The sequence below is a fragment of the Camelina sativa genome, chromosome 19 (genome assembly GCF_000633955.1).
Source record: "Camelina sativa cultivar DH55 chromosome 19, Cs, whole genome shotgun sequence".
Classification (NCBI taxonomy): Eukaryota; Viridiplantae; Streptophyta; class Magnoliopsida; order Brassicales; family Brassicaceae; genus Camelina; species Camelina sativa.
This window is the reverse complement of record NC_025703.1, coordinates 18,863,774-18,889,076: the sequence shown is the minus strand read 5'-3', so window position 1 is coordinate 18,889,076 and position 25,303 is coordinate 18,863,774. Positions and strand designations below refer to the sequence as shown.

Below are 25,303 nucleotides of genomic sequence, written 5' to 3'. Positions count from 1 at the left end.
GGATGGATATTCGCGTGAATTCCACAGATTCGATATCACAACCTGGAGTCCTCATCGTAGTTACCATGCACGAGCATCTAACCAAGGCCAACCTCAAAACCTTGGAATAGTAGCCTACAGCACCATTCGATTATTTTTAGTGAAAGTGTCATATTTTCCTATTTAAATCAACCTTATCCAAGACGTAGACTTTGATTATTCTAAAGTCGGTGCAAGAAACAAAATTACTATGACATTACCGGTCACAAGGTCGTTTTTAGAAAACAAGTCAAGATGGCTTTTGTCATTTTCCCTGATTGATTTGATTGATTACGTTGTGCCGCATGTGCTTAGTCCCATGCTATATCAATCGGAATTGGTTCTTGTTGCTATTCTGGTTACCAGTAATTGGTGTTGTTGTAACAAACATATTGACTGGTGTTATTCTATATTTGATGCATACCAAAAAGAATTTGCCATCTACGTAAATATGTTATATATATAATATTATTCTAAAATAATGAATACAAGAGAACACTTCAAAAAAAAAAAATTAGAGACTAATTTAGAGAAAAAAATTGAACATTTGAATATTATTATGATGGATTCCAAATCTAGCACAACATCTGCAAAATTCCAAAAATAACATTATATTTCAAAATTAAACCTTAAATTCAACATACTAAAATTTACCCCCTCAAAACTATATTTTAAATATAAAATCAAAAACTCAAACCTAAAAAAAAAATTCTAAAAATTAATTCAAAATATTTTAATTGTATTAAATAGTGCTATTTTGCAATTTGTGGACTATGTGCTACTTTTGTCAATAAAACATGTTTTAGTGCTATTTTAGGGTATTTTTTTTTATTAATAAATAAGAAAAAATTTCAGATAAATAAGAAAATTTTGGTTGAACATATATAATGGTAACTCTATCCATGATACTTCTTATTCAATTTTCTTGTATCTACATATTTCATAGGCAATGATCCTTCTAGGAGAACCTTTTCTAAATCAATACCTAATTAGTACATATTACGTATGAATTAGTGACAAATCCTTTGGTTGCTGTCTTTCTGCTTATAATCAATATATCTAAATCAATAGATGTTTGAGAAATACCCTAGGATAGCACCATTACATGTTTTTCTTCCATAACTAGCACACACACTCAATTTTTTTTAACCTAAATTCAAAATACTAAAATTTATCCCCTCAAAATTATTCCTAAATATAAAATCAAAAACTCAAACCTAAAAAAAATTCTAAAAAATAATTTAAAATAGTTTAATTGTATGAAATATTGCTATTTTTGGAAATTTGTGAACTATGTGCTATTTTTGTTTATAAAACATATTTTTGCGTTCGCAGGTTGCAGCTTTTCCGTGGATAATGTGGTATATCTGGAAAGCATGGAATGCTCGGGTCTTCGAGAATCAGGTTGAATGACCCGATGAGGTCGTCCGCGTGGCGGTAGGTGAAGCGCAGACTTGGCAGCAAGCACAGGTGGAGGCAGAGTTGGAGGACCTTCCCTCCTCCCCTAGCGTACTGCCTTCTTGGACTCGGGGCTGTCATGCTCTCCTTTCGTCGGTTTATTCAGGACATTGGTGCTTTGTGGATGGTTCTTGGAAAGCGACTGATGGTTTTGCAGGTGCAGGATGGGTTTGTACTACCGGCGTAGTCTGTCTCCGTTACATGCAGAAGTCGAAGCTTTCATTTGGGCGATGCGATGCATGATTGGACATGATTTCCGGGTGGTGGTCTTCTTCACGGACTGCTCCGACTTGCTCAAGATGGTGTCTTCGCCTCATGATTGGCCAGCCTTCGCAACATACCTAGACGATATCCAGATTGACAGGGAGGAGTTTTCTTCTTTTTTTTTGGTTAAGGTTTCTAGAACTGCTAATGTCCGCGCGGATTATTTGGCACGCCGAGCGTGTTGCTGAAGATTGGCTCATTTGAGCTGATTTCTTTTAGTTGACAAAAAAAAAATTGTACTATTTTAGGATATTTTTCTTTTATTAATGTCCAGATGTCCTACTATATTAATTAGGAAGTACAAATATGAAACTAACCTTAAAATGTGTGAAAAATTACATTCATTTGCCATTAAATTTTTTTAATTAATTAATTAATCTTTATTAATTATTAAGAAATAAAAAATCGTAGACAGATCAAATTAAATTAAATCTACAAAATTAAATAAAATCTAAAAAACTAAATAAAATCTATTTGAATCTAAACTAATTCGTACTTGAAAAAACAATTATTAAAAATTTAACAGCTAAGATTTTAAAAATCTAATTTAATAAAATCTACAACTACAAATTTTACCTAAACAGGTTAAATTTTTGTACCAGAACACGTAAATTTTTTTTTTATCAAAAATATAGTTAACGAAAATCTAGGTCAGTTCCGTTTAACAACTTAGATTTTAAAAATTAATAAATAACATAATAACAAAATAAATTATTACAATTTTTTATCAAAAAAAAATTCAACCTGCAGATATATATTTCTCTTCTAATCCATTTTTTTGATAGATAAGAAATTTTTTAATCCAAGAAAAAAAATAAGTAGAACTATTATATATAATGGTAACTCTATCCATGATACCTCTAATTGAATTTTCTTGTATCTACATATTTCATAGGCAATGGTGCTTCTCATCGAAAGGAGAACCTTTGTTTTTTCAACCTAACATTAATTAAAATAAAACTCTTAGATTGGTTGTCCAAACTAGAGGAAAATTGTTTACAAAAGTCGTTTCCGACAATAACTTTCTAGAAGAACGAGCTAAACAATCCGCCTTCACATTGAACGTCCTTGGAATCTTGGAAAGGGTAAAAAGAGGCAAGGAGGCACTAAGAACCTGGAACTCATCAAGAAGCGTAGAGAAGGCTGGCCACTCCTCCGGAGCTTGCACCATCAGAACTAGCTCTGCTGAATCCGTCTCGAACGTTTGACAATCAATGCCTCTGGAAAGGATACACTCCATCGCCCATAATAATGCTTCCAGCTCCGAATGAAGTGGGGACGAACTGCGACGTTGACATCTGGCACCCACAACTAAAGTCTGATTCTCACCATCACCACACCACCAACCTAATCCTGAATTTGGTTCGTAGATTTCCACAAAACATCAACTTGATAATGAATTATCGTTTCAGGCATATGCAAGGATTCCGTCGAATCCGTACCAACCCATCGAAGACCCTCTCCCAAACTTGACGCGAATGAGGACACTCAAAGAAGGTATAATTAATAGACTCTGCCGCTAGATCACATCTCTTACATACTATATCACAAATAACTCCCCGAGAAGCTAAACGCACCGTCACCGGAAGGAAACCAGATACGATTTGCCAGAAAAAATGTCTGATTTTAGGTAATACCGGAAGATTCCAAGCCTCTGCCATCAGGGCATTACAGTTTAGGCCGAATTCAGTTTCGGCCTTCATGGCTTGAGCCACCTTATAACCCGACTTAACCGAGTACCGACCAGATTGTGTATAATGCCACACCAATCGATCTGTCTTAAAAGATTTGCTAATAGGCAAACGCTTAATAATTTGAATATCCTCTGGATTCATAAATTCCTGAAGGATAGGTAAATGCCACTCTTTAGTCTGTTGGTTAATCAAATGATTTACCATTAGGTCTGGGTGTACTTGCCGTCCCCTACCATTTGCAGGTCGAGGATATTGATCAGGAATCCAGGGGTCACGCCAAACCGAGATATTAAACCCCGATCCAACCGTCCATCGAGCACCTTTTTCCACTAAACTTTTAGTAGAAAATATGCTTCTCCACCCAAAGGAGGGAGAATAAGATTTCTTTACCATCAGTGGATGTTTCTTTCTGAAGTATCAGCCTCTAAACACTTGCGCAAATAAAGAGTTCGGAAACTGTATTAAACGCCAATATTGTTTAGCCAACAAATCCCAAGCCTCCTTCCGATTTATCTCTACACATTTTATCCAAAGCTACCCAGTGAAGCTCCCGATCTTTCCTCTCAGAGCTCCACCAGAAATCTGAAATTGCACTCGTCAATTTGATCGTTAAACCTTGAGAGAGTTTGAAGCAAGACATAACATGCGTAGGAAGGGCCAAAGCCACCGACTTAAGTAAAACTTCCCTCCCTCCCTTAGATAAATTTTTTGTTGTCTAACCATTCACCCAATCACTTAACCTATCTCGAATGTAACCAAAGACTTGAACTCTTGAGCCTCCGAGACTCTCAGGAATTCCTAAATAGGAATCCATACCCCCTTTCTTGGAGATTCCAATGACCGATTTTACCTTGGCCTTAACCTCTGAAGTCACCTTTTTACCAAACATAATAGAAGACTTATCCAAATTTACCTCCTGACCGGACGCTTTACCATAGTTGCCTATGATATTCACTACTGTTGAACATTGTTCTTCATCCGCTTTACAAAAAAACAGACTATCATCCGCAAAAAGCAAATGAGAAATAGGGGGAGAATCTCGGGCAATCTTAATACCCGAAATTTTTTCCTCCCTCTCTGCCTTTTTAATATTAGCTATCAAAACCTCAGTGTAAATAATAAACAAGTAAGGGGATAAAGGATCCCCCTGTCGCAAGCCCCGTCTTGGAAAAATGGAGCCACGGGGTTGACCATTGAGCAACACTTGATAGGACACCGAGCTCACACACCATATTATCCATGAAATCCATCTAGAGACAAACCCTAACCTAATTAAGACCGCCTTCAAAAAATCTCATTCGACACGGTCATAGGCCTTGCTCATATCTGTTTTGAACGCCAAACAATCCGATGTACACATCCTACTGGTTTGTAAACCATGAAACATCTCTTGGACCACCATGATATTATCTGTGGTTAACCGACCAGAAACAAAGACCAATTGTGTTTCAGAAATAATTGTGGGCAAAATCTTCTTTAACCGAAAACAAAGAATTTTTGAAATGATCTTATAACTCACATTACACAAACTAATTGGCCTGAATTATGCCATTCTTTTCGGTCCTTCAACCTTTGGAATCAGACAAATATTAGTTTCATTAATTATGGGATCAAAACTCCCAGTCCGAAAGAAATCCCTAACCAGAGCAACCAAATCTCCCTTAAGATAAGGCCAAAACCTCTGAAAGAGAAGCGCAGTCATCCCATCTGGTCCTGGAGATTTCTCTGGATGCATTGCAAATAGAGCCTTCCGAACTTCCATCTCTGAAATATCCTTAACTAACTCCCTATTCATTCTCTCTGTAACAAATGGATTGACCGCTTGTACCATCTCTGAAATACCGCACAAGTCCGATTGTGCAAGCTTATTAAAATAATCAGACGTAATCCTCTCCATACCCTCACTTGATTCATCCCAAACATCCTCTGAATCAAATAGCCCTACAATCTTATTCCTAACCCTCCTCTGTTTAGTAGAAGCATGAAAGAAACTAGTATTAATATCGCCGACCCGCAACCAGAACTTTCGACTTTTCTGTTGCCAATACAATTCCTCATCATGATAGGAATCTTTTAACTTCTTCTCAATAATGTGAATTTCCGCTTGCAAAAAGGAATCATCCTTTTTATCATCCTCTAAACTCGTCTTAAGTGAAGATATAAGAGTCTTACTATTCAAAACGTTTTGCTTCCTCCACCATGAAATAGAATTCCTACAATTTTTAATTTTATCCACAAACATCGAGATTCTAAATTGACGAAAGCGTCGTCCCCCAAATTTTGGAGAAGAAGCTAAAATAGGCCGATGATCAGAACCTATCATTTCTAGATAATCCACTCGCGAACGCGGAAACAGAGAATGCCAATCTTTGTTCCCTAGAGCTTGATCCAACCGACACCGTACCACCTGGTTATTACAGCGATTACCTCGCCAGGAAAATGAATCACCCTAACACGGAAATTCTAACATACCGCACTCTCGGATCATGGAGATAAACGGAAGAAAAGATGAAGCCGGTCTTATCGCGCCTCCCGATTTTTCATGATTACCAATCAGTTCATTTAAATCACCAATGATAAACCAAGAATCCTGCCGAAGAGAGCCTATTTGAATGAGTTTGTCCCAAACCTCTTGTCTAAGCCCAGACACAGGATCTCCATACACAAAAGAAATAAATAGGATTTGAGAACCCAAAAAAGCTTGAACATCCACTAATCGATTACAAGCATAAAAAATGTCAAGTTTTATATCATTATTATAAAAATAGCTAAACCACCGCTAGACCTACAGGGTTCAACCCCGTATACAAATGATGATAACGAAATTTATTATGAAACTTTTGTAAATAAGAAAAACATCTTTTTGTTTCTGATAAAAATAAAATATCTGGTTTTTTCTGCTTCCATAAATCCTGCAACTAGCTCTCAGTCAGATTCGCACCAATGCCCTAACAGTTCCAGCTCATGATCTTCCCGTTTGAGCTGGTGGTTTCGGGAGAGACACCATCCCTTTCTTTGGTTTGCGGGTTCCTCCTCCCATATTGCCACCTTTAAGTTCTTCTGATTTGGTTTGCCCATTCCTTTATGCTTACCAACGTCACCTGCAGATTTAAACAGCAGAGCTTTAGCTAATAACTGTTTACCCGGTGAAGCAATAGCTACAACATGTCGTTTACCCCCCCCCCCCTACCACCCTTAGAACCAGAAAACCAACCCGTTCATCATTTATAGCCTTAGTGTTCCCCAAATTAATGTCTTTCATAGCTTGATTAACAAGTACCAAACCCTCAACAGGGGGAGAAGAGATAGAAGCATTACCTTGTGGAACATTGTCCTCGGCCTCGGACACACCCTTCTCTATATCCGTCTAAACATAATCATCATCAGCAACAGTATCCTTAACTAGACCCGACGCCTCACCCTACTGGTATTCCCCGTCTTCGAGGAGATCATCAGAACTCACCGAGAAACCAGCCTCCTTGTCACCACCACTCAGCCCATTAACATCCTCCATCACTGAATCCTTCTCCTTGTCCACCAGATCATCAGCCGTAGGGATGACTAACTCGTTAACATTATCATCTTGTGAATCAAGTTTATGCTTCGCCTGATACAGAGGTTTCGGCCAAGCAGGACCATTCCCCTTTTTAGGAGGATGAGTGCGTGACTGATGGACCATGAAATTACCAACACCCTCTCTAGCTTCTGCGTATCTCCCATAACTCCTTTGCGGACCCATATCCCCTTGATTCTTAGCGAAAGGAGAATCGTTTCCAAGTCAATACCTAAATAGTACATATTACGTATGAATTAGTGACAAATCGTTTGGTTCACTACAAGAAAACATGGAATTGTCGACTGCAAGTTGCGACCTAGAACACAGTCGCTAAATTTAGCGACTGAATTGCTATTGTTTTGCTACTCAATGACTACTAAAATAAAACAGTTACCTAATAGATGCTAATTTGAGACTGATGCATAATGTCGCAGTGTAGTCGCCAATTTGCGACTAGTTTGGAGACCAATTTGATAGTCGCCAAACATTGCGACTAAACATCTACTCTTTAGCGACTACTTTATTTAATTTGGGCTTTAAACCAAATTTGGGCCGTAACAAAACGGCTCAAACCCAAATCGTTTCGCTTCTTCCTTGAGAAAACCCTAATCCCTCAAATCTCTTCTAAATTGTTTCTCTTCTTCTTTCGTTTATTCCTCAAAACCTTAATCTCTCACATCCCCAACTCAATCATTTCTCTTCTTCTCGATCTGAATTTATCTCAATTGAGAAACGCCATAGTCCCTCCTTTTATCTCTCGATTTTGATGGCTGGAGTAAAGAAAAGAGGAGGAGAAAGAAGAAACCCCTCAAATCGAACCTCACAAGCGGCGAATCGAAGACCCACTAATCTTCCCAGCCAGTATGCCTTCATGCCGGCGAACCAGCGAGACACAGACACTGATTCTCAGGGAATTCCTGTCCCAATCGTTTAGAGACCTACACCTACTTACAGAGACTATCCAACTCCGACAAATCTCTTCCAGAACGCGAGTCAACTTCGAGGAGCATCCCCTTCCAGCAAAGCTCCAATCAGGCGTCCTTTTCCTCAACCTCCCGCCTCTACGACGAATCCACCAGAATTCTTGAGTCAACTTCGAGAGTCTCCTCAACCTTCAGTCACAAATCAACCTTGACAGTCTCCTCAAGTCTCGAATCTACCTCGACAGTCTCCTCACGTCTCAAATCATCGTTCATCCTCTTCTCAACCTCGAGAAGGCTCTTCATCGCATCACAGTTCTCAAGCGCAAAACTCACATGAGGAAGAAGAAGAGGAAGCGGATTATGAGGATGATGGTTTAAGGCAATCAAATCTCCCAGCTGATATACTCACCCAGTTACATGACATGCTTGTCCAACGAGGCCGTGAGTTGTATACCACTGTCCTCGCTCCCACAGTAGAGCGTGGAACCACTTGGTAAGATTATAATTTTTAGTTGATTAGACTGAGTATAATTTTTAGTTGATTAGACTGATTAGAATTTTTATTGGATTGATTAGAATTTTTAGGTTTGTTTGTGTTTGGAACACTTGTGTTTGTGTTTGATTAGAATGTTAAGAATTTTGTACTTTTGATTTGTTTCTGTTTGAAGGTTTGTTTGAGTTTGATTAGAATTTAACTTCCGATTTGTTTGTGTATGGAGGTTTGGTAAAGACAAGTCAAAACTTACCCGAAAGATTACAAAAGTGTTTACAAACAAGTTTGATGGGCCATATTACAGTTGGGGTTGTGTTTCTAATGAAAAAAAAGAAAGATACTTCTTGGAATTCGCGGTAAACTTCTACTCCTTTCAATTTGATTTATGTATTTATAGTTTTTTTCTTGGTTTTTTTATCACTAACACTAGTCTTCTTTTGTAGAAACACACACACCTGGGATCCCTCACTAACCGGTGTGGTTCAAGAAAAATTCTATGCCATTTGTCAAAAACGTATGAAAGACATGGTTTCCAAGGAAACAGCTTAGCGAGATCAAGTGAAACCGACTTGGATTGAGAAAACTATTTGGAAAGAAATGTGTGACTATTGGAACACAGAAGAAGCCATGGCAAAGAGTGCAACCACTTCAGCAGCTCGAATGTCTGACCGTAATGGTCTTGGCCCTCACAAGCATGTATCAGGACCGAAGTCTTACTTACAAATCGAACAAGAGATGGTGAGTTAACCGTTTCATTGTTTAATAAATTACATCAGATGGTTCCTAACATTTTCATTGTCTAACATTCAGGAAGTGGAATTGGGAAGACCGCCAACTATTCCTGAAGTTTTCTTCACGGCTCATACCAAAAAAGATAGTACTTTTGTGGATAAGAAAGCACAAGCAGTTCATGAGGCATATAAGAAAAAAAGGGAAGCGAAGTTGGCTGCTCTGGATAGTGACGAGTCTTCTGATGGTACTTCACGTCGATCAGAGTTATTTCATGAAGAGGATGATGAGTTCTTTCTTCAGGTAATTTGCTTCTTTCTAATAAGTTATCAAGTTTTTCATTGTTAAGTAATTATGTTAACTTTTTCTCTTTGTTTTGTTTATGCAGTCTACTTTCATAAGCGATAGAGGAACATACTTTGGAGTTGGAAGCCTAGGGAGTTACGTCAACGGGAAACGGAAGTTCCCTGGAAGCTCTTCTTCTTTCACAAGCCTGCAACAACAGCTTGAAGAAGCTAACCACAAAATAAAGCAACAAGCAGCTCTACAAGCAGAGCGTGAAGCTGAGGCATCATGGGTTGCAGCTGAGGCTTTACGGGTTGCATCTGAGCAACAGTCAGAGATCAAACGCTTGGTGAGCTTCCTCAAGACTAACCCAAACTATGTTGCCTTCCTCGAGTCTCAAACCAATGACTCCGATCCTGCTGATGTTTAAAGTTATGTTCCTTCACTATCCCTCATCTTAATAATATTATTAAAAGTGAAGTACATTTTGAAAATGTCCGAAATTACGCACTTATTTATGAAATGTGCCACTAAAATCTGTTTTCGAGAATCTCCCATTAAGGGTAAAATCGGCGAGACACTCCTAAGACTTCTCACAAACACGTCTCTTGCGGAGTAAACTGTATTTGGGTATAAAATAAGTCATTCGGGTAGAGAATAGAGGGACGCGGATCTTATTTGGATCTTTTCTGTTTTTTTTTGGAATTTTATCCGTATATATTAATTGCAATTTATACTAATTAGATTTGTATATTCTCAATCACATCCCTTGAAATTTATTCTACTCCACTAATTTCGTCAATTCTTATTATCAAAACACAAATTCTACATTAATGGTTCCAAACATTAAGCAAGATAATTACGATATTGATTTGGATAATCTTTTACATATCCAAACTAATATCTTATTCTCTCTTATCATTATATCTACTCCACATAATATACGGTTGTGTATATGTTATTTGAGAACATCTAAACTATAAAATCGTATATTGACCCCGCTAACAACGGTGATTGATTAAGATTTTATTCCTTATTCTATTTTTTTAAAAATAATTCACTTTTCGTTTCCCCCTGTTCGAGACTATAAATACGTACGTAATCGTTACCTCATCTACACCATCTCACACACTGCTTTCTGCCCTACAGCAAAAACACATTCTAAAAATGGCTGCTTCATTTGCTTTCCTTCGTGACTTGCATCCATACTAGACGAACTGGAGAGTGCAAGTCAAAATCCTTCACTCATGGCATCAATATACGCCTAAGGCTGGTGAAACACTTGAGTGTATCTTAGATGATTCCACGGTAAGCAGTAGTTTTAGCAACTTATTTATCATATTTCAATACAATAACGTTACATATTAACATTATTATTTTCCCAATAGGGTACAAAGATCCACGCTTCTGTCAAGAAGGATTTGGTTGTTCGACATGCTAATCAGTTGCAGGAAGGTCAATGGAGGTTCATTGAGACATTCAGTCTAATCAATGCTGCTGGTCATTTCAGACCCATTGGACACGTCTACAATATCAATTTCCTTAACAGTACCAACGTTAGGGCGAGTGACAATGTTAGTGAATCGATTTTCTTATCCCTCTCAAAGTTTCCAAAAATCCTTGCACACGAGGTTAATACCAGCATATTGGTTGGTAAGTTCATATCATCTCAAATGTAAATTCCTATTTCCAACATTATATATTTAAATTATATACAAAAAAAAAATTCTGGTTCAGATGTTGTTGGTCAAGTTGTTAATGTTGGTGATGTTGAAGACCTTGATGTTAACAATAAACCAGTTAAGAAGATTGACTTCGAGCTCAGAGATGAGAAGTAAGTTTTTACGTAATAATATTCCAAAAGCTATAAAATTTTTTCCCGTAACTGTTAATCTAATCTACACGTTAGTGATGTGAGATTGCATGTAACGTTGTGGGGGTAAATATGCGGTGGAATTTTTCACTTAATGTGAACATGCATATGAGAATGGTATTACTGTTGTTTGCCTTTTGCGTTTTGCCAAGATAAAAGAGTTTAAAGGTATTACATTCACTATTTTTGGTTTATTACGATAACCAATAAAAGAATACTACTTATCTAATTGTGTGTTATAATTTTTTTGTTTTTTGTAGATATTATTATTGTCGCAAACTCATTTGATGTAACTCAGTTACGAGTGAATCCTGAAGTTGCTGAAATCCAAACCTTTGTTGAGTCGTAAGTTTTCTACTTTGTTAAATACCAAAATATTAGCAACTTCTATATTTTGATATATTTACGATTGTCTTATTCAGGATCCCAAAAGATGGTCTGATGCTAACCTTCCGTGGGAGTAAGCCAAAGAGACTTGCTAACTTCTCTAGAGGACCTGAGAATCTTCTTGCATTTGAGCAAAAGACGATTAAGGAGTTAAAAGTCTCCTTTGAGGTAATGTGATTTTAATTTCAGTACGTTAATTCATAAAAGACTATAATTCTATTAAACAGATTTTTAAAATTATGATTGTTATATGTAGGTTGGAAAAGCTAAGATTATGTGTACCATTTATGGTGTCGACACCGACTGGTCTTGGTATTACTTCAGCTGCAAGAAATGTAACAAGAAGGTCACACATGTGCAAACCCAATGTAAAAATGCTGCAATTACCACCAAAGCTAAGTCGCCAAAATTTTGGTGTGATGTATGTAGGGCTGTTGTAACCAACGTACTCGCAAGGTAAGTAAAGTCCATTAAAAGACCATATAATGTGTATATGAAGTTTTAACTAAATTTTCTTAATCCACTCATAGGTACAAGCTTCAGGTGAAAGTCATGGATAACACAGGTGAAACTAAACTCATGCTTTTCGATACTGCCGCTGCTGATGTTGTCTCTGAGAGTGCCTACACGGTTCTTAATGGTTCCTTCGACGAGGTATTAGTTGAAACATTGGTATATATTTATTAGATACATACTTATTATTCTTATTTCTATCACTTGATATTATTCCATCTTACAATGTAGATTGATGATCCTGAGACCTTGCCAGACGCACTAAAAAATTTAAAAGGAAAGACATTCCTATTTCTTGTGTGTATTGAGAAAGAGAATTTGTGGGATGGTCTTGAAACCTACAAAATCTCTACTGTTTTGTCCAAGCATGGAATGTTGGCGGAAGAACACACTCTTGAAGAATCTGATAACAATTTGAGTCATTCAGAGATTAACTCGGAGAATTTGGTAATTTCTGTTTATTATATTTATGATGTTTATATATTATGTTTATCATTTAATTTTATCATAATATCATATCATTATCTACCCTTAGGGGTTGGAGTTCACTTCTTTGAGCGATGGTAGCCAAGATGATTTGTCGCCTCCGTCCAAACGTTCTCTTGATTTTAAAGAAGACCTCTTTGATCAGTCTTCCATAACAAAGAGAAAGTGTGTGCAATCATCTAAGTTGGCTGATCTGGTGAACGTATCTATTGATAAACGTGACTTTGATGCAGTTGTGTGCGCTGAAGATGAAGGTTTCATCGATGATAAGAACAATATTGAAGAGGTTACTATCACCAACGGCTTAAGCCCAATCTGGTTCGAGTGAAGGTGGAGCCTAATTAAGTAGCTTCTCATTGGGCAATGCTTGCTTCTTTTGTTTCCGATTCCAAATGTTTATTTCAAGTTTTTATCATTCAATAATGTTATCATTCGAGTAGCACTATTTGCTTCTGTTCCAGAATAAAACGAATAATAAAAGTCCACATTTTAATCATTATCGAACATTTTACTTTTTCAGTTTTTAATACGGTTTTACGACATAGTATGTTAAAATGAATATTTGATATTAACATTGATAGTGGAAAAATTAATACATCAAAATTTATCCTTCCTATAATTACGTTAGTTGTTGACAAACAACCCATATACACTAAAACCTCAATAAATTAATACTCTATAAATTAATAATCACTATAAATTAATAAATTTTGTTGGTCCCAAGTCGGGCCAATGTAAAAATTAACAATATTCGATAAAATAATAAGATAATAATTTTTTTGAAATCTCAATGTAAAATATGGTCCCAATAATATCATAAATTAATAATCATGTAAATTTTTATATATAAATATATATACTGATATAATAGTGTATGTTTCTCCTAAAACTCATTTCTATAGAACATTTGTAATGTTGTATTTTCAAACTATAATGATATCTCTAAAATATTTTATAACATGTCATACAAATAATTAAATTTTAAAGTTTTAATTTTTAGATATGCATCATTTACAATTTGATAATTAGACAGATTATTAAAATATGAGAATTAATATTATTATTATTCATAAATTTGAATTTATGTATGTCATGTGTATAAGTCAATTTGTTTATAGTATTTGTAATTTATTGTCAATAATGCTTTATAAATATTACAAGTTCAATTCCTAAACCATAAAATTTATAACATCCGAAAGTTTAATCTTATTTTGCTATAATTGTTCCAATTCATAATTTAAAAAAAATAAACAATTAAAAATATATCTATAAATTAATAATTATTAATTTATAGATAAATTAATATCACTATAAATTAATAAAATGTCTTGGTCCCAACATTATTAATTTATAGAGGTATTAGTGTAGATTTAAATTTTCAATTTTAGGAAGACAAAATTGAAATTATATTGACAATACAGTTAACCTCAATGTATTAATTGTATTTACGTTCACGATAATATATTTGGTCATAACTACACTAATGAACAAAATTTCTTGGATAGTAAAAAAGCTGCTCCTATTTTACTGTTGATAAGATGTAACTTGATAGAGTATATTAAATCGATAAACACAAACCACATCATCTTTTTATTTTTACACTTATCATTTTCTATTTTCTTTAAAAGTAACCGTTTACATTTTCTCCACAACTCCTACTTCTCTCTCTCTCACCGTTTCCGAAAGTCAAGAAACAACCATGGTGAAAATTTGCTACTCTTCGAATGCTAAATCCATATACAATAAATTGGATGATACATGTGAAGGTTTTTCAAAAGTGGGAGGTGAAAGACGGTCCAGTATCAGATCTTCCGAACTTATTTTGGTTGACGAAGAGGTACTCATTTAGTCTTACACAGTAAATTATAAAACCTTTTTCCTTTGGCTAATCTTACATGATATATATATTATCCAGGGGTAGTACTGCCATGCAATAATTCCTTCCGAGTTGCATTGTTTTGATGATTATGTTGTTCATCAGAACGAGACATATGTTTTTGAGAGGTTCAAAGTCAAAGAAGATAAAGAAGAGATTCAGAAGACAGATCTTGAATATAAGATTATCTTCACTCATAAAACAGTAGTCAGTGATGCATGAGCACAGATAATTGAAAAAGTTTTCAATAACTCCAGTTTTCATACGATTCTTGATGGTCGTTTCCATGGTCGTTGGCCTTATGGTATGTTTTCTATCTTTCTATCATAATAAATTTTTATATTATGTTTTTAAGTTGTTCATCGTGTAATATTGACCATATATTTTTTTTGCAGTTAATTTGATTGGGATCATAACTCATATGGGGGAGATCCGGACCTTTGAACCGGAGGACAGTGTGAATCGGTGGGCTTTGAATAATAGATACATACAGTTCACGATCAAATCTCTTAAGTAAGTATTAATTTACAAAAAAAAATTCAGTAATACTGCAAATTATATAATCTCAAATAGGAAAATTTTGTATTTGGATTATTACAAATTGTAGGGGAAATGTCCTGCCTTGCTTTGCCACTGGATGTTATGCGAATGAAATGTTTAATAGATTCAAGTTAAACAATAGAGTTAGAGTTTGTCTTTTTAAAATGTGGAAAGCTGTCATATATTTTAACATATATACATACTGAATTGTGTACTTTAATGTTCACAGCGGATGATTATATTGTTTTGACCAATGGTGATGGCTGTTCAGACATTTTTGACGACCCCAGCGATGATCAATATCAAGACTATGTGTACATGTCAGTTCCTATACATGACACCTCATTCTTTAATCTATTATTTTGAATTTTGGTATATCATCTTATTTAAGTTTGTTGAACTTTTTTAGGATAAATCTACTGAACGAGAGGGGAAAACCAATAAAGTATCTATATCCTAATCAAACTCGATTCTCTGTGGACTTAAGGTAAGACAATTTCTAATAATGTATTCCCGCAAAATTATGCGTATTTTTTTATTTAATTTACAATTATTTATGAATATACCTTTTTAAAATACAGTGACAAACTTGAGACTTTTGTTCATCCCATCGTCGAGGACTCCTTCAAGAATATCCGTAAGCCAAAATTATAAACGTGACAATGTGCTCTGTATTTTTCTTAAACTTTATTTCGATGTCCGTTGGTTTAAAATTTCTGACCTTATTGTTATGGTAAACATATCTATTTCATCTGTTAGCTCATTATTTAATTTTGTATATGTTAATTGATTAACTAACCAAATATCTCTTGCTATGCATTACTTTTTTTATAACCTTATGCTAATCTATATTTAGGATTCATACGAAGTCATCATATTATTTAGAATTTATTTTAAATCAATATTTTCACATTTCGGATGATACTGTACGAACATTATTACCTTTTCAATTACGGAGTTAATTGTGTTTTCTTAAAGATTATTTAGTGACCTTATCTCATGCTTTATTTTCGCAAATTTAACAGATCTGTTGGAGTTAAATATCTATTAAACTTATCTTAACATGAAGATGGAAAGTTATAATATTTGATGTTAATCAATCCCTTAAACGTTTGGATCATAAGCAAAGATTTTTTTGAAACAAATTTTCGAAATTTGATTTTATTATATTCCGTAGTTAAATTTCTATGCTTTTCACTATACTTTTGAAACAATTTGACAGTTTCATTTGACTTATCAGACTCTCTACTACTTTTATCTTTTTTACACATGACAACTCCTAAATCGTTTCATACTAAGTCATATAATACTCCAACCTCTTCAAATCTACCCACATCTCATGCTCCACAAAGTATATTAACCCATGTTAAACCAAAAACGTCCATCAGTGGCTGCTTTAAACTTGAACACGTATTTAAGTTAATTCGCCTAGATCTAACCAGAAAGGATTTGAGGTGTGATCAGTCATTGGAAATACCTGTATTTAAGTCATACACATGTTCATCGAGTGTCGTAATCAAAGATAAGGGTTAGTTTCTTATTCTGTAATTGTTTTAAATCAATAATAATCTGGCCACTTATCTTTTATTTTTTGTAACTACCAGATATTCCTATCTTTTATTTTTTGTCACTTATCTTTTATTTTTCGAATGTTCAACAAGATATTTCAAATACTCTTCCAACTACGTTAACTAAAAGGAAAACAGCTTCCGGTGGGAATAAAGAGAACGAAAATCCGAATATTATATCTGGACACAATGGTTAGTTCATAATTTATTTATTTTAACTTCTTAATTACTTTTATTGTATTATATGAAAGTGTTTATTAGTAAGCATATACTATTAGAAATACTAAGTGTTAATTCTAATAGTATATATGTTTTCCTTTTAATAAATTACAGGTATTAAAAAATTAAGGGAATCAAGATTCAATACTACTATAGGAAATGTGGAGTCCAATGTTTTGCAGGATATTACTAAGAGTTATAGCAAAACAATATCGTTGGAGAGAAGAAAAGAGCCAGCAATACATAAGAAGAGTATTCATTCTTCTAATTGACTTGAAAGTAACCGTTAGCTCTTAAATTTTTATCCCGCTAACGAATAATGCGTTAAGTATATATACTATTTAGTATATTTAAAACAATTCCTGTTATTTATTATCTAGATGATAATATATACTTTGCGATTCACCCTCACTATCTTAAATTTAATTAAAATATATTATATTATTAAGTAATGTATTATATCTACAGAAGACGAATTTCCAGTTCGGAATCTGGACAAACTATTTGACGAGGTCGATGATAATTATCCCATACATGGTAATTGTCGTATTTCGTTGTTTTTTATATTTATTTCTTATGTTCGTATTTTAAAAATTTAATAGAAAACATATTCTAACTCATCAAATATTTATCTATCGCAAAAATCAACAGAAGAACTTAGTGACGTTGAGCAAACATACAATTACGAAGATAGTGATTCTGATGTAGATATTCATCATTCAGAAGAATTGTATGATATAGACGTCCTGCAGTATGACTCGGATATTGGGAGTAACCAAATTAAAGAATTACGTGATATGGCTCTAGTTGCTTCTAACGCACGCAATCGATTTGAAAGAGTAGCCTGCAAAATTAAATTCAATCCTAACAATTCACAGTATCCGGAAGGTATAACCTTCATCTACGATGTTAATTATGTTTAATTCTGTATTTACGTGCAATAGATTTGTGGATTGAATTTATTTTGTAACATATATATTAGGTTATCTTGACCACGGTGATCCTGTTGAATCCTGTGAGTTTTGTGGGGCCAAAATGTGGTATGGGGAGCGGCTTAATAAGAGAAGGAACCAAAAGAACCTGAATTTTTCGTTGTGTTGTGGTTTAGGCACTGTTAAACTACCCTTTCTGCAAGAATCGCCTGAATTTATAAATAAGCTGCTTAATTGTACTGATCCAGTTAGTAAACACTTCCAAGAGAATGTTCGTCCTTATAATATGGTCTTTTCAATGACCTCTATTGGTGGCAAAGTTGATAGGAGTATTCCCCAAGGAAGTCAGTTTAGGCTACAAGGAGGTAACTATCATGTTATGGGAAGTTTGCTGCCTAAAAAGATGGTGATTATGCTAAATTTTCGCAATTATATATTGTGGACACCGATCACGAGGTCGTTAATCATGCTTCAATACTGGGGTAATCCTATTAATAATTAAAATTTTAATATACCTCAATTTTATTTATTATAGAATTTGTTTTAGTTCTTTAAAATATATTTCATTATTTATTAAATTTTTTAATATACTTCAGGAAAAGTAAAAACGGGCAATTTTTGTCTGGACGGAAACATTTGAGGCATGATATCATCGAAGGCTTGATTGAAATGCTAAACCAGTCAAATCTGTATGTACAAAAATTTAGAGCAGCAAGGGATTGCGTTGCAGCTAACACCGATGAGGTATTCCACATGCGGATTATTAATGATAGGGTCGGTGTTGATGGTAGGCAGTATAGTGCTCCCATAGCCTCAGAGGTTGCAGCATTAATACCTAGTGATTTTGTAGCTGAAATGCCTTCCCGTGATATTATTGTTCAGTCCAAGAATACTGGCAGACTTCAAAGAATAAGTGAGATACACCCTTCCTACTTGCCTTTACAATATCCACAGATTTTATGTTTTGGAGAAGATGGTTGGAGACATGGTATAGAGAAAGCACTCACTGGTATTAACAACAAGAACAAAAGGAAGTATATTAGTATGCGACAATGGTTTGCATTTCACTTACAGGAGAGGGAGAATGAATGTCAAACTCTGATGCGGTCTAGAAGATTATTCCAACAATTTATTGTTGATGCATACACTGCTGTAGAAAGTAAGAGGTTGTCTTTCATTAAAAAGAATCAGACTAAACTTCGTTGCACTGATTTTAATTCTTTGAAAGAGGTCTCAGCAGCTGGACAGCCCAAAATATCTGAGCAAGGCAACCCTATTACCATTCCGTCTTCATTTACAGGAGGTTCATGGTATATGGTGAATAGCTACTACGATGCAATGGCTATCTGTAAACACTTTGGTTTTCCTGATTTGTTCATAACGTTCACATGTAATCCCAAATGGCCAGATACTACCCGTTATTGCAGTGTCAGAGGACTTGCTCCAGATGATAGGTCTGGCATTGTTTGTCGTATTTTCAAGATTAAACTTGAGTCTTTGATGAGAGACTTGACTGAGAGACACTTTCTCGGGAAGGCAGTCGCATGTAAGCTTTCTAATTCTTTTAACAATATGAATTATTTTATATGCTTTAATATGTGTCTATTAATGCATATTTTCATGTGGTACTTTTTCAGCTATGTATACCGTTGAGTTCCAAAAACGTGGACTTCCTCATGCGCATATATTATTATTTATGGATCAGAGAAGCAAGTTGCCTACTGCGGATGATATAGACAAGATAATTTGCGCAGAGATTCCTGATAAGAATGTCAATCCGGAACTATATCAAGTCGTCAAAAATAATATGATTCATGGCCCATGTGGTGCTGCAAATTATAACTCCCCGTGTATGGTAGATGGACTCTGTTCTAAATTTTACCCTAAAGCTTTCTCTGATTTAACCAAGATTGGGAAAGATGGCTATGCTGTATATCGAAGGAGGCGATCCAACATATCTTTTGAGAAGAGTCGTTTCCAATGTGATAATCGTTATGTTGTTCCTTATAATCCTATGTTGTCAGTTCGTTACCGAGCTCACATTAATGTTGAATGGTGTAATCAGTCTGGATCTATAAAGTATCTCTTCAAGTATATCAACAAGGGTCCAGATAAGGTTGCTGTTATATTCGAAGCAAAAGATCAAGCCGAGAAGCCGAAGAACGAAATCAAAGACTATTTCGATTGCAGGTATAAATATTTGTTTATTATTATAAATATATTTCATCTTTCGCTACTTACATTTTTTCTATTATATTACATTATAGATATGTCTCGACGTCTGAGGCCATATGGAGGCTTTTCAAGTTTCCTATACAATATAGGTCTACTCCAGTCGAGAGGCTGTCTTTCCATATTGAAGGAAAAAAACCATGTATTTATGACAAAGATGATGAGTTAGAAGATGTTTTGGAAAGGACTATCAACGTCGACTCCCAGCTCACCGCTTGGTTTGCTCTTAATAAGAGAGACTCATTTTCTAGAACTAAACTGTATGCGCAAATACCAGCCTTTTATACATGGGATGGTGCTAGAAAAATGTGGAAGACAAGAAGTAGGGGTTTCTCTTTAGGTAGGATTAATTACGTACCAAGGAAACTAGAGGCTGAATACTACGTGCGGATGTTACTTAATATTGTTCCAGGGGCTGAGTCATTTGATGACTTGAGGACATACAAAAAGGTTGTTTACAAAACTTACAAAGAAGCATGTAACACACATGGTATTCTAGATGATGATCAAATCTACATTGATTGCTTAGTGGAATCCACACAATGGTGTTTTGGATATTATCTTCGGAAATTCTTTGCGGTTTTGTTATTGTCTGGTAGTCTTTCAAGTCCTGCTCATGTATGGGATGAAACATGGCAAATATTACCGGAAGATATTGAGAGGAAAAAAAGATTAGAAGTCAACAATCCAGGTTACATATTTGTTCATATTTCGAATTATTTATTGTTTTTATTGTGCTTATATGAGTATATGTTTTATCCTGTCTATAGTTCTGGAATTAACTGCCGAAGAGAAGATGAATTTCACACTACAAGAAATAGAGCTCCATCTACTATCAAATGGAAGTTCTCTAACATCCTTCGAAGAGATGCCTCAACCTAACAGAGATGGTATGGATATCTCTAATCGGCTAATAGCCGATGAAAGGAGATACATCCGTGCAGAACAAGCAGAAGACCATGACGCATAGATTAAAATGCTTACTGACGAACAGAAACTAATATATGATCAGATAACGGAGGCCGTGTTCAATAGACAAGGAGGTGTGTTTTTTGTTTATGGTTTTGGAGGTACTGGGAAGACATTCTTATGGAGTACACTTTCTGCTGCTGTTAGATGCAGAGGTGAAATCATATTGAATGTTGCATCAAGTGGTATAGCTTCTCTTCTTCTGCCTGGTGGTCGGACTGCTCATTCCAGGTTTGGAATCCCTATTCACCCTGATGAGACAACGTATTGCTCAATTGATCCTCGGTCTGAATTAGCTGAATTGATTAAAGAAATATCACTTATTATATGGGATGAAGCTCATATGATGAGTAGATATTGTTTTGAATCTCTTGATCGGAGTCTATGTGATATTATTTGCAACCCTGGAAGCAAACCTTTTGGTGGCAAAGTCGTTGTTTTCGATGGTGATTTCAGACAAGTATTACCTATTATACAGGGTGTCGGGAGAGCTGAAATTGTTTTAGCTTCTTTAAATTCTTCTTATCTTTGGGATCATTGTAAGGTGTTAACGATGACCAAGAATATGCGGCTACTCAATAGCAAACTAAGTTCTGCCCAGTCAGAAGAGATCAAGGAATTTTCAGAATGGTTATTAGATATTGGTGATGGGAAAATAGCCAAACCTAATGATGGTGAAGCTATGATTGATATCCGAGAAGAGTTTCTTATTACTGATTCGGACAATCCAGTTGAGTCTATTGTTAGGTCTATTTATGGAGATCCAGCCCTTTTGCATGAGGAAAAAGACCCTAAATTCTTTCAGCAGAGAGCAATATTGGCTCCGAGGAATGAGGATGTCAATAAGTTGAACCTATATATGCTTGAGAAATTCAAAGGTAAACCTTTTTTGTTTGCTATTTTTTTTCTTATATCACTACTCAACATAATTTAGTTATCATTTTCAAGTTAAATGAGGTCCGAATGCATGTAGTTTTTATAGCAGCTCACGTCTTTATATTTAATTACTGATAAATATTATATATTCCAAATTGTTTAGGTCAAGAAGTGGTCTACCTAAGTGCTGATAGTCTTGATCCCACAGATTCAGATTCAAATACCAACCATGTGTTCACACCCGACTTCTTAAATTCCATTAACATATCTGGCTTACCAAACCATTGTTTACGTTTGAAGATTGGCGCACCTGTCATGTTGCTAAGAAACTTAGATCCGAAACGAGGTTTGTGCAATGGTACAAGGTTGAAAATTTCTCAAATGGCTGATCATGTATTGCAGGCAGTTGTCATTACTGGTGATCGAATTGGAGATATTGTACTTATTCCCAAAGTACTTATTATCCCGTCAGACACGAAGCTTCCTTTCAAAATGAGGCGGAGACAGTTCCCTATTGCTCTTGCTTTTGCAATGACAATCAACAAGAGTCAAGGTCAATCTCTAAGTGAAGTTGGATTGTATTTACCAAAACCGGTCTTCTCACATGGCCAGCTTTATGTTGCTCTGTCGAGGGTTATATCCAAAAAAAGTTTAAAAGTTCTCATTCTCGACAAAGATGGTAAAATCGCGAGACAGACACTTAATGTGGTGTTTAAAGAGGTTTTTCAGAATTTAGTTAGATAGTGTTTTGTTTTCGTTTGTATTTTTTGTTGTTTACTACAATTTTATTTTATCTGCCATTTTTCATCATATCGTTAATTTAGGTCCAAAGTATGACATTATAATCCGTCGTTTTCTTACTAATAAATTCGAATACATTGTCGTGATTATTTTCGATTTTAATAAATATTTTCATTAGTTATGGTAGTCTAATTATTTACACATTTTCGGAAATTTATGATAATTATTCTATTTCCCCTTAACTTAAGTCAATTTGTTTGTTCAAAATCATTACTTTCGGTAAAGAAAATACTCTTGATTAGTTTGTAACGCTTCGACCTAATAAACTACATCTATTTTCTCTAATGTTTAAATTATGGAACTATTCATTGTATGTAACATTTAACGCTGTTAGTATATTGCGTCGTTTGTAAAGCTATATAAATTACCTAAACTGAAAGTTAATTTTCCGGTAATCTTCCTTTTACTTACCATACAAGCTCCGCGAATATTTACTCCCAGCCATGGATGAGTTCCACATGATTTCTTCTTTGTCACAAAAAATTATTGGCTGGCGTATTTGTGTTAAAGTTCTTAGACTTTATGAAATTTATTTATCATCTGCGAAGTTTGTATTGGCTCTAATTTTGGTTGATTCCAGTGTAAGTTGTCGATTGCCTTTTACACTTCTAAATCATCTTTATTATTTGGTTTTTATGTTTTGGAATGTTTGTCACATAGGGTACACGTATTGAGGCTAGAATTCCTCTAGACTACGCAGCAGTATACAAGGAATGGATTCAGGAGGGTGAATGGAAAATAATCACAACATTTGAAGTTTGTCTGAACCCCGACCCTATCAAATCTACAACTCATCCTCTTGGTATTAAAATTCTGCCTCAAACTGTGATGGCTAATTCTTTACCATTGAGTGATATTCTTTTCAATCAATATACCCCTTTCGCTTACATTATTGAGGATACAGTCAACACTGATGTATTGATCGGTTAGTATCGTAAAGTCTTGATTCCTATACTTTGAGATTATATTGTATTATTATTATTTTAAAACAGCTATATTTATGTTTCAATTATTTATTTCTTTTGTAGATTTGATAGGTGAGATCATTTCTGTTGGAATGTTGACAAACAAATCCAATACCCAAAGTTTATCATTCTGTTTGAAAGATAAATTGTAAGTCATCTGTCTTTAATTTTCCCCCTCTTATTTAACACACTTTAAGTCTCCATTTTGTTATATTCTCACTTTTATTATTTATATTTTACACCAGTAATGATATCCTGCATTGTCAGGCACTGTCTAAAACGGTAGTTGAATTCGGTACAAACTTTAGGAAACATGGTCGTATCAACATGTTTATTGCACTTGGATGGTGGAAGATTCATCGGTTTTTCTCTGGAGAGAAGAATGTGATTATACAAAGCTGTGGCGGGATTTTTAAAGTGTTTCCGAATCCGGATATCTCAGAAATGGATTATTATTTTTTTATATATATATTTTGCTTTGTAGTCATGATAACGTACAGTCGTTGGAAAATATATCAAAAACAATTATATTGAATTATTTTATTTTGCCGTTTTATTTTATTGATTTCGAAATATATTTATTCAACTGTTACGTATCTTATTTCTACGTTGTTATATATTAATATATTAGAATTGTACATATTATAATGAATAATTGTATTAATATTATAGAATTCTATATTTTATAGAGTTAAACCTATCATTAGTTAATAAGGCATTCAGTTCCTTATTAGTGGCGTTTTACTTAATACGTAGTAAGATACCAAAATTACAGAAACTAATTTTACGGGAATATTTGTAATTATTAATATATGATTGATTCAGTTCGCATACTGGCGGATAATCAGTTTCATATCTCTCCAAATCACAAATTGTGATTTTTAATTGTCATAATTGTTAAGATTGACAGAAGATTTGATACTCATCAGCTTATTATATAATTCACGTTTGATTCCTCGAACTAAATAGTTGTCATCAATATGGCTGTTCAAAAAATATCAAACACTCATTCTGTTTTCATGTTATCTGATTGGCTTGCGTTAAATCATTCAAACTGTTTTGAAGAAAGTCGGGTTTTTCCTCAGGGCTCAACATGGTTCACATGGGATAATAAATCCAAACAGTGGGTACGTAATTACAGAAGTGGTTATAAATACATGCCGCTATTCGTCTCACCGGTGAGAGAGAGGATCTTCAATTTGAAATTGCTTTTTAAATATCTAGAAGCTGCAAAATCCTATGATGACTAAAGAATAATTTATGCATTGATTTATGATTCTTATGATGAAGCATCATTCGCTATGCGACTATTAGAGTAGTAAATGTTTTGCTTTGGTTTTTGATTCTCTATATTCAATAATAGAACACAAAGTGTGTTTCTTACTATTTGAGTATTTTCTATTGATTTATAACTTTTGTTTGACCTTTTAGTCCAATCAAATTACTTTAAATTGACCACCACTGCATAGTAAGAAACATAATTATCCACTAAAAATTACGAGTATACATATATACTATTATATTATTATGCCAAACAAACCATAATGCTATTAGTAAATTTAGTATATACATTATATAATAATATATAAAATTCTGTTATCTATATATAATATATACATTATTATTACATAATATTATTATTATTA

The 25,303-nt window shown here is 34.5% G+C and overlaps 3 protein-coding genes across 3 annotated transcripts; all 3 read left to right on the top strand.

Annotated features, from left to right (window-relative positions):
• On the top strand, positions 12,220-13,104 carry LOC104767972. Its single transcript, XM_019241243.1, has 3 exons — positions 12,220-12,334; positions 12,425-12,640; positions 12,729-13,104. The coding sequence occupies exons 1-3, from the start codon at positions 12,233-12,235 to the stop codon at positions 13,005-13,007; spliced, it is 597 nt and encodes a 198-aa protein (XP_019096788.1). The 5' UTR covers positions 12,220-12,232; the 3' UTR covers positions 13,008-13,104.
• Positions 18,568-21,016, top strand: LOC104767971. Its single transcript, XM_010491928.2, has 4 exons — positions 18,568-19,360; positions 19,452-20,004; positions 20,082-20,737; positions 20,817-21,016. Exons 1-4 carry the CDS (start codon positions 18,568-18,570, stop codon positions 21,014-21,016), a joined length of 2,202 nt encoding a protein of 733 aa, XP_010490230.2.
• LOC104767969 (ATP-dependent DNA helicase pif1-like) lies at positions 21,023-22,635 on the top strand. The gene is made up of 2 exons (XM_019240939.1): positions 21,023-21,893; positions 22,055-22,635. The coding sequence occupies exons 1-2, from the start codon at positions 21,023-21,025 to the stop codon at positions 22,633-22,635; spliced, it is 1,452 nt and encodes a 483-aa protein (XP_019096484.1).

Bases quoted from the DNA above. Each gene is read 5' to 3' on its own strand.
- LOC104767969 (XM_019240939.1), top strand. From the start codon at position 21,023: ATGCTTACTGACGAACAGAAACTAATATATGATCAGATAACGGAGGCC. The intron at 21,894-22,054 runs GTAAACCTTTTT...CAAATTGTTTAG, and splicing joins TATGCTTGAGAAATTCAAAG to GTCAAGAAGTGGTCTACCTA.
- LOC104767972 (XM_019241243.1), top strand. From the start codon at position 12,233: ATGGATAACACAGGTGAAACTAAACTCATGCTTTTCGATACTGCCGCT. The intron at 12,335-12,424 runs GTATTAGTTGAA...CTTACAATGTAG, and splicing joins TTAATGGTTCCTTCGACGAG to ATTGATGATCCTGAGACCTT. The intron at 12,641-12,728 runs GTAATTTCTGTT...ATCTACCCTTAG, and splicing joins AGATTAACTCGGAGAATTTG to GGGTTGGAGTTCACTTCTTT.
- LOC104767971 (XM_010491928.2), top strand. From the start codon at position 18,568: ATGCGGATTATTAATGATAGGGTCGGTGTTGATGGTAGGCAGTATAGT. The intron at 20,005-20,081 runs GTATAAATATTT...ATTACATTATAG, and splicing joins AAAGACTATTTCGATTGCAG to ATATGTCTCGACGTCTGAGG. The intron at 20,738-20,816 runs GTTACATATTTG...TCCTGTCTATAG, and splicing joins ATTAGAAGTCAACAATCCAG to TTCTGGAATTAACTGCCGAA.